General features: G+C 32.0%; 1 protein-coding gene across 1 annotated transcript in view; it reads right to left on the reverse strand.

Annotated features, from left to right (window-relative positions):
• LOC108904655 (O-acyltransferase like protein-like) overlaps positions 1 to 11,494 on the reverse strand; it is a 70,995-nt gene extending 59,501 nt beyond the window's left edge. Inside the window, exons 1-2 of the mRNA XM_018707288.1 lie at positions 11,174 to 11,494; positions 6,845 to 7,041 (exon numbers count right to left, since the gene is read on the reverse strand). Of these exons, the coding sequence (XP_018562804.1) occupies positions 6,845 to 7,041; positions 11,174 to 11,387 (411 nt within the window). The 5' untranslated portion in view covers positions 11,388 to 11,494. The remainder of the gene's footprint in view (positions 1 to 6,844; positions 7,042 to 11,173) is intronic.
• Between the last annotated feature and the right edge of the window lie 2,450 nt (positions 11,495 to 13,944).

A 13,944-nucleotide genomic window follows, 5' to 3' on the forward strand; every position in this document is an offset into this window, starting at 1 on the left:
GAACACTACAACTAGCGCATCCTAGATGTGATTGCAAAATAGTTACCATTTCCGTAATTACCACCTCAGAAAACATAGGTGTACAAACTTTCAAGACAATCCGTTCAAAGATGCTCAAGATATTTAAAAAAATCGAAAAGGAGCAACATTCGGATAAGGCATATATGGCTTAATCGCTCTATTTTGAGGTCAGCAACATGCCCTTAAGCTCTGTCCCATTATTAATGAATCACCCTGTATACAGGGCATGGCTTGCATCGTTCATCTGCAACTCTCTTAGCCAATGCTAGAGGGGATATTAGAACACTCAAACGCCACAGTGAATGGAAGTCATCTACCGTGGCAGAAGGTCAATTTCCAGCAAAATAGATATTGCTAAAAAGATACAAGGGGTGCAGACTCCTGAAAGCACAAGCACAAGCAAAGGGCAACCTGTTCTATAAATTTACCACAATCACAAAATGATTCCAATAATCCTTTGGCATCAAATTACGGCTTTACCATAAATGTTAATGTTAATATTAATAAGAAGATAGGTTGTAAGTTTGTAGCACTTTAGGTTATTTGTTGGCTTATTACTGTTTCAAATTGGTTTTCTAATAAAAACTAGAAAAATAAACCAAACATTTGTATTTTTATGATTTCTATAAGTCACTAGTGGGTTATAAGTTATAGGCCACATTATTCCTTTAAAACCAAAGAAATTATAGTATCATTACATACAAGTGTTGCATAAATACATTTTTCTATGAGACGACATATTTCTGCGTAATGTAAAAGTATTCTTTTACCATAAATAAAGTAATGTATAAAACACCTGGAACTTCTTAAAATTTGTACCAACGAAATAAATATCATCAAAAAGTCTAGCGCTGCTCTAAATCTCTTTAAGCCTAGTATCATTGAAAATCAAAAAATACTCGCAGAATATATTTAAAAAATGAAATGAGAAATGTTCTTTTGGTCGGTTTATTTCCAACTAAAGGAACTGCTCTTGAAATGTGTTTAATACTTTATTCTTATAAATTACATAGTTTTGAAAGAAATGTTTTATAAAAGAAGTTAATAATACACAAAATATTTCAAGAATGGTAAAAACTAAATAGGGATTTTCATAAAATAAAATCTGCCTGAGGAGTTATGCTTTTGTACGTCCTTATTTTTCACACTTACTTATTTTGGAATATCCGGTAACATTTTTAATTACTATAAACATAAATGCACTTGTTACTTTCTTAAGTAAGTCATAAAACATTAGTTTTCTGCAAAATGAAGCTTCCACTGCGCCCCATTTCTTATTAAATTAAGGGCCCCAATAAATAACCGCTAACATTATGAAATTTTTCGACCGAAATAATTGTATCTAAAATATTGAAAGTGCCACTTGTGCGTCGTTTATCGGATAACCCTATTACGTTCGCATATATTTCACGGTGGAACGGGTGGAAAAAGCTTAGAAGAAGCAAGAAGGTAAGGTGAAAAATAGACGTTGACCTCAGCGAGGTATTTGTCTGTGTAGCATAAAGAAATTGGACAGGCAGGAAAAATGCCTGTGACCAAAGAGCGGCATGTAAGGTACGCCGTCCCAGCATTTTAACGTGTCCTGTATCGCAAGTTGGATCGGAATAGTTTGACTGCCACGAGAAATATTAAATTCGCTTGCCATAGCTGCATATAGAGCAGCAAGTTATTTTAATAAATTTTTAGATTTTGGAAGCGAAATACTAGTGAAATATTTTACATACAGGGTGTCCCAAAAGTATGGAAACAACACAATAACTTTCGAAAAATGCATTTTGAGGAAAAATGATTCAGACAAATGATTTAGGATTTTTCCCTGGCTGTTCAATGGTGACCCTAGATTTGGCTTTGACCTTGACCTTCAAGGTTATTTCAAAGTCAAGTTCATTTTTTCAAATTTCCTACTTTTGACCCCGGAAATGAAAAGAGCGGAAAATTTTACGTTCAGATATGTCCTTGACCATTTTCCGAATTTGACCTCTGATGGTCATTAAAGGTCAAATCAAGGTCACGCATGGTTTGACGCGCTGTCTTGAAAACAACGGGTTGCAAAAAAAATGACCATAACTAACGTTGTAGGATTTTTTCCTGGCTATCTGACGGTTACCCTTGATTTGACCGTGACCTTCACCTCCAAAAACCGCACTATATCAATTTTGGCAAAAATCGGTTGATTTTTGAAATCGTGTCCGCCATCTTGGACTAAAATTCCTCAAAAACAGATTTCAGATTCGTAGTCAGCGACCCCAAAAACCCCCTTACCAAATTTGGCGTAAATCGATTAATTTTTTGGAATCGCGTCCGCCATCTTGGATCCGCCATCTTGGAAAATGGTCAAGGACACATCTGAACGTAAAATTTTCCGCTCTTTTCATTTCCGGGGTCAAAAGTAGGGCATCCCATTTCAGAAAATGAACTTGATCCTGAAATAACCTTAAAGGTCAAGGTCAAGGTCAAATCTAGGGTCACCATTGAATAGCCAGGGAAAAATCCTAAATCATTTGTCTGAATCATTTTTCCTCAAAATTCATTTTTCGAAAGTTATTGTGCTGTTTCCATACTTTTGGGACACGTATATTAACTATGATAGTACGTTCCATTTTTGTGTATAACAAAAAATTATGCACCGCACAAAAATATAAATAAGTATTTTCAAAACGGATGTTCCATTAATCTGCCACCACTTCATCATTAGATTTTACATTAAAAAATAAGAAGAGTTCTCGTACTCACAGATGTGAAAATGCTTCCTAACTGAGATATGGGCCCTTGAATGAGAGCCCTTGTGGAATAAGTTTAGTTTAAATTATTTTCTTATTTTGGAGCGTCGAATGAAACTTGGCAATCTAGTTGTAGGACATCCTGTATAAATCTCAGGAGTATTGATAAATCTAAGTAAAAATACGCAATTACTCGAAGATTTCCAATAAATTGAGAAGGAATTTCCTAAGTGATTTTAACCATCTAATGAACTGTTATTTTAGGCTGCAGATAATCTTTTACTGATTTAGATATATCATTTCCAGTCATGCCTTCTTTTCTGTAACAGTGTTAGGAGTACCTATTATTAGCATAAGAACATAGTTTTGCACAATTTGCGTCTATTTGATAAAACATAAGAATGATAAATTGAATAATTTTCCATAATTACATGAGTACTTCTAATTATTGCCAAATTGGTTTTATCGCTAGTTCACTGACTACCTGCTTCTAATATTGTCGAAGTTCAAACGTCCGAACGTCTGTTGATGAACGATATATTTATTCTGTAAAAAATGAATGCGTAAGCTTCCGATGGAACCCATCCAAAGGACGATTCTCAGTACAATAAAAAAATTTCACACCAAAATAACTTTGTCATTGATTTTCAGTATATTGGAAAAATAAAATTTTTACGGGGAATTCCTTTGTAAAAAAAAACAATTGGGCATTCACTCCAAAGGTATAATACTACTAATGGTTTTAGAAGCTACGCTGCCTAGAAGCCGAGAGATCCTCATTGCACCCAATGACTGGTTTTCACTGTTGATTTTCAAAATTCAAAATGGGAAACGAGAACAGAGGAAACAGCACAGATTGTTGGGTTGGGACTATTAGTTATCACCAATTTGAGAGCGATAAAGTAAGGAGTAGAAGTATTGTTTTAAACTAAATTATTCTTGTTTTCTTATTTATCTAATGGCAGAATTTCCCAATATTCTTATTTCCTTTCCACTTAAAAATACATTGACAATAAAATTATTGTAAGTTGCGGGATACGGGATTCAATATTCATAACATTTTTATCTTTAACACACAGTAAAATGAATAAAGAAAAGAAGAACAAGAATGGAATGTCCGTCATAGTTGGCAGTGTCATTTTAGGCAACTCCTGATTCCACCTCGATACATCCATTTCAAAAACCAGAGTGAAACTTCTATGGATTCGTCAACAAATTTATTGGTTTAGTTAGAAATGATTTTACTAGTAGTTAGAAATAGATGGCTCATCTGATGTCAAAAGAAACTTGCAGATAAGTTAAAGAAGGGATGATACTTGTCCACAAATTAGTATGTGGGGATGTTCCACGTTACACGTTCGTTATTATTTATTACATTTATAATTTTTATAATTATAGCAGCTAAAGTAGGAATTTGTTTCTTTTCGTGACACTCTTCTCTAATTCTCTGAATCTGAGAATTGGTCAGTATGATGGACAGTTATCCGTGAACGGCACTAGCATTACACGAGCAAGTTCTAAATTTTGCATGTATAGGTGCCGCATATTTTTAGGCAAGAAAAATTACCATGTAAACACTTATGCCCCTTCGCTGGCTCGTAATTCTTTAGCTCATCAACAACGTGGAACTGTTTTTATACCTAATTGCTACTAGGCGAAAAAATTGTGTTTTTACATCAACACCAAGAACAGAAGAAAATGGTTTAACAGCAAAATTCCTGAGCTAAAGCTGGTTCCCTTCCATGTAAGTTGATATATGCTGTGCATCTGGCGGGACAAATAAGCCATCGTTTACCACATATTACTTCCATTGAATGTAACCATCACTTGTTGAGATTTATTACCAACAATTCCGTCGTCTTGAAGTTGCAGTACAAGAAAAACGCCGTAACGGCATAATCGTGTAGCGACTATCCAGGAGATCGAAAGCTGTACTTAGAAGGTTATTCTTCTGATCTTGCGCCAGTAGGTTTCCACTTTTTCTGTCGAACAACCTTCAATGAATCTCCGTTGACGATGACGTCGCCCTTAAAAATTGATTTGATGAACTCTTCCAAATTACTAATTTCAAGCGCGGAATAGCAAAAGTGCCAGACATTGCTAGCGTTCATTTTAAGGAAGAAGAACTGCTTAGGAATCGTTTTAATTTTTTTGTTTATTCTGATGACGTGAAGTAATCCAAATATTTTATCAGTCATAACATATCCGATATCTTGAATAAGAAATTAAAGATGAGTATCCCTGGTAGCAAATATTTGAAAGTAGCTCTGGTAGTGACACAATAAATCAGTCCGTACACACCATTTAAAAAATATAAGACAACCTACATGAAAGAAAAAGGCTTTTTGACCCATCCTTGTACTTCCGTAATTATTATTTGGTATACCTCTCATCTCACTTAATCACAGTGACATGTATGTATACAGGAGAATTATCGTGAATGCACTAGATATTGCAATGGGTCGCAGTTAGAACACCCTTTAATACATCGCTTAAGTGTACTCTTGAGAAACGACAGGTAGCTGCATATCTGCATTCAAGGGAAATTGGAAATGGAAGCATAAACGATAATCATTAATATGTACTCAAATGCATTTCCTGTCTCATATGTATAATGGAGTACCTTTCAGCAAACAAATTATGAGATATGTTAACTTATAATTTACTTTGCTGCTGCTGTTGCGAACAACAATTTTATTACAAAACTTTGGCTGAATATAGCTTAACATATTTAAAGTAACTTTTGACGTTTTGGTGGCTGTAGTTCAAAGCCGATAAAGTGTTTTTTCGTCCAATGCGGCATTTGCAGTCTTATCCTCTACAAGAATTGTAACTATAGATTACAATGACTTTAACATTAGTACTTGTCATAGTGTGTGTTAGTTAATTTGTTAAATACAGGTGTCAGTCACGCAATGCAAGTATTAAAGTCACTAGATAGTGACTTTAGGGAGTATGTTGACCTACATAAACTCTGCGGTATTAAATACTCTGTCTGTACCAGAAACTTAAAATTCGTAAAAATCAGTAAGACCAGATACAATTTTCTTAACTTTGAAATAATATCGATTGTATATTTTCAATGCATGTATATTTTTGAGATTGTTGGTGGAAAAAAATTAAATTTATTACACGAACAATATTGTGTGGTAGGAGTAATTCACAAACACTAACCTAAATAATCATTAAATCCATGTAAACGAAACTTAATGAATGAAAATTAAATGTCTATCCCATTTGAATCCTGGGTGACAAGGTATGATAATCAAGTAAGTGGAAATAAATTTCTCGTTGGCAACTCATTAAATTTTAACCTATAAACGCGCATACTGGTGTGTTCATATTTAATGACTACCAGTAGATCTGATTATCCCGCGAGGTAACTAGAACTTGGGATAATTTCCATGTAAGAGAAAAATAGTAATTAAATTGCATTAAAGTAGATATGCTCTTCATCTCCACACGTTTAATTAAAAATACATCTTTGGTGAAGCAATAGATAACAATTTTTAAAAACAGGGGTTAATAATTCAGAATAAATGATTAATGAATTGAAAACTATTTAGTTTTATTAAATATCTTCAGAAATTACAATATATTCATTAACATAACATATCTATTATCTCTTATGACATAATATTTAGAATATAATTTACACAAGTCAACTTTTAAAATTGAAAATTCCATTTAATGACTAAAAGCTTCAATACAAATATTTATTAATATCAGAAAGTTAACTAAATGAGCTGTACTATAGTTTTTAGAGAAAAATTGTGTTCAAATATCGAATTCCAAAATAGAAATAGCTAGTCAGTTGAATTATGATTAGATTAAATTAATGTCGAAATCAGTTTTCGTACTACATATGCAAGATGTTCATATTAATATTTCAAATATTTCATCTAGAACGTGTTCATAGTGTCGCATCACCACACTTCCCCTATATGTGGCAAGAAGTACGTTTTGCATTTTTCTTGGATGTAAAACCTCAAATGCTTCTAACGTAGCAGGACACTCTAATTTACTTACTCCTTACGGTAAAAAAAATCAGTTACCCTGACGAAATTTGAGAAAATTAACTAACAAAATTCATTATTTCATACCTTTGCTGATACGTTTCGAAATCCAAGAACAATACTTAACAATTTCTCGGTAGGTGTTACCCTAAAGCTGCAATGTCTCCCACGTATGGGACCATATTCCGTATCTTCGTAGACGTTTAGGCATTGCTTATATGCGCCATATTCTGCCAAGTTACCATTTAAGATGCCTGATGCAACTTTTGACGAAGAGTCAAACACTGAAAAAAAATACTGGTACTGATTATATATACAAATATTCATACATAATTTCTTTTCTTTGAAACTAAACTGAAGCTTTCGATGAGGAAAATATATTTAATTTAGACAGAACTTATTCAAAGAAAGTAATTGTTTTAGGAAATTAATACCTTTCTCAGATTCGAGTTATTTACAGTCTATATCTATTTATATATAACAAAACTTGTTTATTTTAATGAGCTTTATACCAATAACAAAAATCTGAACATAGGAATTCATATGAAGAATGTATTGGAAATTAAGATTTAATGATAATTCTATTTTAAAGTATTATACAAAAAAAATAAACCATACTCGAAAAAAAAAACAAGCAAATATGAACATGTCGAAAGAGAATAATTACTATTTTCGTCATATTATCACGAGACACACCACACTAAATGTTATTACCTATATATTGAGATGAATCAAAAGTTTAAGTTTCAGTATTAGGATGATTATATAATTCATTAGAAATGTAACCAATAGCAATTACGAATTTTACGTAGTTACTATGTATTGATAAGCGATATGCTCTTGACGACGTTGTATAACCGTTTTGGTGTTTCGCCTCCTCCAACAATGTGAACTATGTCATAGTAACGAGAGTTTTAACATTTGTTAAACGTCAAAAAAAATGGAACTAGTAACCAATAAAGTTAGTTAATTCATTATGTAATCGTATCGAATACCACTCGAGCAAACGAAAATATTCGATTATACTAACCTCCTCACTCGACGTATATCCTTAAAACACCACTCCAGCTACGCTGTCGTGGTGTTTCGCAGAATACGTCNTGACGAAGAGTCAAACACTGAAAAAAAATACTGGTACTGATTATATATACAAATATTCATACATAATTTCTTTTCTTTGAAACTAAACTGAAGCTTTTGGTGAGGAAAATATATTTAATTTAGACAGAACCTATTCAAAGAAAGTAATTGTTTTAGGAAATTAATACCTTTCTCAGATTCGAGTTATTTACAATCTATATCTATTTATATATAACAAAACTTGTTTATACCAATAACAAAAATCTGAACTTAAGAATTCATATGAAGAATGTCTTAGAAATTAAGATTTAATGATAATTCTATTTTAAAGTATTATACAGAAAAAATAAAAGCAAATATGAACATGTTGAAAGAGAATAATTACTATTTTCGTCATATTATCACGAGACACACCACACTAAATGTTATTATATATTGAGATGAATCAAAAGTTTAAGTTTCAGTATTAGGATGAAAATATATTAATGTCAAAGAATGACAATGTAAGAGTTAAGTAAGTAATAGATTTGAAATTAAGAAGACAATTAGATGCAAAATGACAGTTTAAAGTATAAATTTTGATGAAATATCAATCTAAATTAATAAAAGTGGTCAAAAAATAAGGGTATATAGCAAAATAAGGATTAAGTAGTATTGCAAATTGGAAATGTAAAATTAAAAAGTAATCTGATTGGTTAAATTAAAAAGGATAAGTTAAGAAAAATTTGTATTTAAAAATAAGAGTGCAGTGCAGTGGTAATCAAGGAGACAAAAAAAATAAATAAGACAGGAGAGAGGAGATATAATTGTCAAAACAGAAAAAAAAGATTGTATAAGAAAAAATTAAATAAATTAAAGGAGACGAAAGGAAAATAACACGAAGCTGATAGTGAAAATCAGTTGCTGAGAAAAAGAAAGAAAATAATTTTCTTAAGGAGTAAGGAGAATACAAAATTGTTGTTTATCCTGCAGGAAACTATAAAGGAAGGAAGATAACAACAGAGAAAATTAAAAGTAGAGAAAATTGTGTTTGAAGAAAAAATAAGCGTATACACGAAGTTTGACAGATAACTAAAGAGTAATAATCAAATAGTTATATTAGTAAAATTATTTGAATTGTCGTAGCTAGGAATAAAGGAGACAAGGAGTAGGAGCTATTAAGGCGAGTCAGGAAATTGCAGCCAGCAGAGCGATACAAGAGACAGAGAAATGAACAAATTGACAAAAAGGAGAGAGTGAGTGGACGAAAAGAAGGAAGAAGACATGAGAGAAATAGCAGAAAGAAAATTACTACTTAAAAAATCGTGGACATTAAAAGAAAGAAAGGACAATAGATATGTATGTATAGGTAATAAGTAAATGTTAGTTTGTAGGGTAGAAATAAATTATCGCAGGATAAATAGGGACATTTTTAAAAAAGATTATAAATTTATGATTTATTATGTCAATATAAAAATTTAAACACAGATTACAACAATATTATTTAATTTTTCTTAACAAAGTTAATTACAAGTAAAACCTATTTCGTGAACCGACTACTGAGATAAGACCTCCTGCTCTATTAAATTTGATATCTATTATTTATACAAAATTGACATAGGTAATCTAATTGTCATTGAAATTATCAAACGTGAAACAGAATCCCATTTTAAATCAAGAATACTTGATAAAAAAATAAAATTTTTTTAATTTACAATTTATATTTCAAAATCAAATTGTGTGATAACAAATAAAAAGCTAGTCTGGTAAGTAAAAAAAAAATATATTTTCTAAAAATAATATTCAATATTTCCACTGACGCTCAGCATTACATATTACATAGAACATTTATCTTAATTGGAGCATCTCAATATATTACCCAAATGTATGTATTTGTATAGTAGTTTCAGTTTCCTTTTCTATTTTTTTTTTATATTTTGCCATCTGTGAGAAAAACAAAAAAGTAACTAAGCAAACTCATGTAGCATCAGTCAAAAAGTTATTTAAATCTAGCCACAATAAATCACGTAAGTACAGTTAATTTATAACAATTTCAAATGCGTTCGTCAATACTAAGAATGATATTTCTTTTATTTGTTTATCTGTTTTGATAGTATGATATTCATTATTATTACTAGCCTTGACTATATGCACTACAAGTATCCATATTGATATACTTACATCTTTCACGCTTTAGTAAAATTTTAGAATTGAGATTTTTTTAGTATAACAATTTGAACAAATTTTGGCAAAAAAATCCGTAGAGTATTGGCTGGCTGAAAAACTGTTGTTAAACTTGTTACATATCCTCTGTCATTTTGTCGATAATACAAGAATATACAGGCTATTACAAATTCACTTCTCACTACAGGGATCTCGGAAACGGTAAGAGATATGTAGTAGCTTAATTGGGGGCAAAGTTGCGTAATCAGGGGACCAACAATATGCCTCTAAAAAATCAAGGCTAACATGATTAGTTTTCGAAATATTTGAAAAAGCCGAAATTTTAGAAATCCGTATTTGTATAATTTCAGCCTTGATTGAAGAGATATTGAAAAACGAAGAACACGATGGATTTCACAGGGTCTAACGACACTTACACTGTACGATAATTCAATAAACAAAGAAATCTAAATAAAAAATTTAGATAAATTCGGAACGAATACACTGAAGATGAATTTTTCTATACAAAACATCTAAATCTGGTTAGGGCTGAGGCAGTACAGTATTGGAGATTATGAAGGCTTGCAAAAAATGTAATAAAATTTCTAGGGTCGTATTTAAAACAATGAAGTTGATGATGGCCCTAGAGAGACAAAACGTTACAAATAAAAATTGATTATGCTATTCGATAGAGGGCAAAAAGTGGCCATGAGATAGTGTTCTTCTTTTTTCGATATCACCTCAAACAAGGCTGAAATGATACAAAAACGGATTTCCAAAATTTAGGTTTTTTTTTCAAATATTTCGAAAACTAATCATGTTAGCCTTGATTTTTTAGAGGCGTAATGTTGGTCCTCTGATTACGCAACTTTGCCCCCATTTAATCTAGTTTGTATCTCTTACCGTTTTCGAGATCCCTGTAGTGGGAAGCGAATTTGTAACGCCTGTAATCTAATTCGAGCTCTTTTTTATTCATGAATAAAGATTTGGTTCTTTCATCGCTTTTATAACGTTACAAATACTTTAAAGAGAAATTCATATATTTTTATAAATGTCCATCTCACTCTTTCAAACGTTTCAGTCAGACCATCTCATGCATAACAGAGCAATTTTATCCAACACAATGAAGCTAAAAATAAAATCGTATCTACAAAATTCGGTTGAGTTATCAAAGATAAGAACAGAAGTACTTACTCTGCAAAGCCCAAGGTTCCAAAGCTCTCAGCCCCCTCTTGAACTCCTCGGTGTGATTTTTACACAAAGCATTTTTAACATCGGAAAGAGCGTAGGTCGCTATGACTTGATTCATCGTCAGACCTTGTTTCATTGTTAATTTTACAGGTTTTCTGGGCTTCCTAGACGTCTCGCTGTCATTTTCGTTTTGACGTACTCCATTCCCACCGCTCATAGTTTTTGCTGCCGTGGCGGCGTTCTCCGTCGCGCCGCCTGGTTTTGCGGCTGCCTTATTATTATTTCCAGCACTTAACGGATTTTTATTGCTCCGAACAGTAATTTTATTTTCGCGTTGTGTGTGATTAATGTCATTGTCTATTTCGACTAGCGCGCTTGAATCTGCGATATGAAGCTCGGGAGAATTCGCCTGGATGTGATTTAGGAAGTAGAGGATGTAGCACGCCGTTAAGCCTAAAAGAGCCGTGAAAAAGTTGAGATGCATTCTTTATGCAAATATGCGCCATTGTGCAGGTAATCTCGTTTTATACGAGCAAGTAGACGAGGGATGGGAACATTGTCATGTGATGATAAAGTTGTAAAGCGTAATAATAGCCTTTGCATTTCACAGAAAGGAAAATTACTAGTGTAAACAGAAAATGTATATTTATGAAGAGATGGAAATTACATACAGTAGAATAAACGTAAATGATATACCAAACAGCGACATAAAGCATTTTGTGATGGATCAATTCGACAAAACTGTTATATTCTTTTCTAAGATGTTACATTTATGGAATTACACATGCACACATGTTTCACACATGCAACTGAAATATGAAATGTTTCACTACACTCCAGTTTTTTAAATTGCCCCTAAAACCTAAAAAAACAGCCAAAACTAAGCCTACGGTAAGTTTTTCCTTGAGCAAAACCCTGGTAACGAGTCCACTTATAGCCTTTGTGGAGCTCATTCCATATTTTGGGTATTCAAAGTCACAATCACGCCTTCCAACCCTTCAGTTTTGGGAGAATACCGGAAAATCACCTCTAAATCCCACAAGTCCTTATATTCGTTTCATTCAAGTCAAAAATTCAAAACACGAATTTACAGCTAGAAACAGCAAGATTCACATCTATACAAAAACTTTAAAGATATACAGGGTGTCCCTGAAAAGGATGGACAACGCTTGACTACAGGTTCCTTGGATGAAAACAAGACTATTCAGCCTAACTTACCTATATACAAAAGTGTACGCCTACTGAGATATAGCCTTCTAAATATAGAACAGATAACCTAGTTTTTTTCAAATAATTTGAAAACTGTTTTTCTTAGAAACTTCAAATTTGTTACACATATTTTTTTATATAAGGGCAATGTAAATATGGAATTTGGTGAGAATACATATACAGGATGTTCTCTTTCTAGTGCCTGTGCGCCACTGACTATCCCGTAACTTTTTTGTATGTACGCCAATGACGACAGAATTTATATTTTTAAAAATAAGCACTATTTTAGAAGATTTTTTGCCTCTTACAAAATTTTGATATCGTTTATGGATTTCGAGTAAAATTGGCATTTTTTACACATTAAATAATATAAAATCAGTTTAAGATAAATAGAACATTCTAGTACGAGGTGCCATATAACAGAGAAACAAATTCATAACAATAATTAAAAGGTTCTGTGTCAAGCTAGCTGTGATTTAATTTTAGCTTACTTTGTTTTTTATTGCAATTTATACTTTTGCTGAACAAACTGATATGTTAGTAGTTTTGGGTTATTGTGAAGGAAATTGTTGTGCTACTGTTCGAACATATGCTGAAAGATTTCCTAATCGAAGAACTCCAAATCACAAAACATTTGCTAATGCGGAGAGACGCCTTAAGGAAACAGTACGTTTTTTACCTGTAACATTAAATCGTTGATAATGTACGGTCGGAATTATTCAGTTGGTGAAACAAATTTTAGAAAGGGTCGAAAAAATTCCTCAAGTAAATAAAAGGCGTTTAGCGGCAGAGGTTGGCTTTCAAAAAGTTCCTTTAATAGAGTATTAAAACACCAGTTATTACAGGTTACTGGTATTACAGGGTACAAGTAGGTATTACAGGTTATTAAAGGTCTAACAAGTGGATAGGTAGAGGAAATAATGCACCTTTAAAATGGCCATCTCGATCCACGGACCTAAACCCATATAATTATTTCATTTGGGGAGCGTTTAGGACCACAGTTAAACTAACTTTTCGGTAAATACAGAAAACGAATATGGGAAAGAATACAACATGAAATTAATGTTATGAGAGGTAATGCACAATTATTGGATAATTTCTAATTTTCGAAGAACTAATATTTGCGTTTAAGAAGAAGGAAGTAAATTTGAGCATTTACTGTAATATTATTTTAATTACAAATATCAGTTTATTTAAAATGTTAATGTTGACTTTCTTACATTATTAGTTGATATTGTTTATTTAAAATATTAGTGTTGATTTTTATTTTATTGATTGATAGTACTAATACCAAAAATGTGGTTATTTTTTTTAATGTGACGTTTTTTCATTATTATTCCCTGCTTTGAGGCTGCAGTTATAAATTATTTTTTATAAATCTGCCTTTTTGCCTATATTTAATGTATAAAAAATGCGAATTTTACTCAAAATCCATAAACAATATCGAAATTTTGTAAGAGCAAAAAAATTTTCTAATGTAGTGCTTATTTTATTTTATTTTATAAAAATATAAATTCTGTCGTCATTGGCATACACCCAAAAAAGTTACGGGATAGCCAGTGGCG

Source organism: Anoplophora glabripennis, unplaced genomic scaffold, assembly GCF_000390285.2.
Source record: "Anoplophora glabripennis isolate ALB-LARVAE unplaced genomic scaffold, Agla_2.0 scaffold102, whole genome shotgun sequence".
Taxonomy (NCBI): Eukaryota; Metazoa; Arthropoda; class Insecta; order Coleoptera; family Cerambycidae; genus Anoplophora; species Anoplophora glabripennis.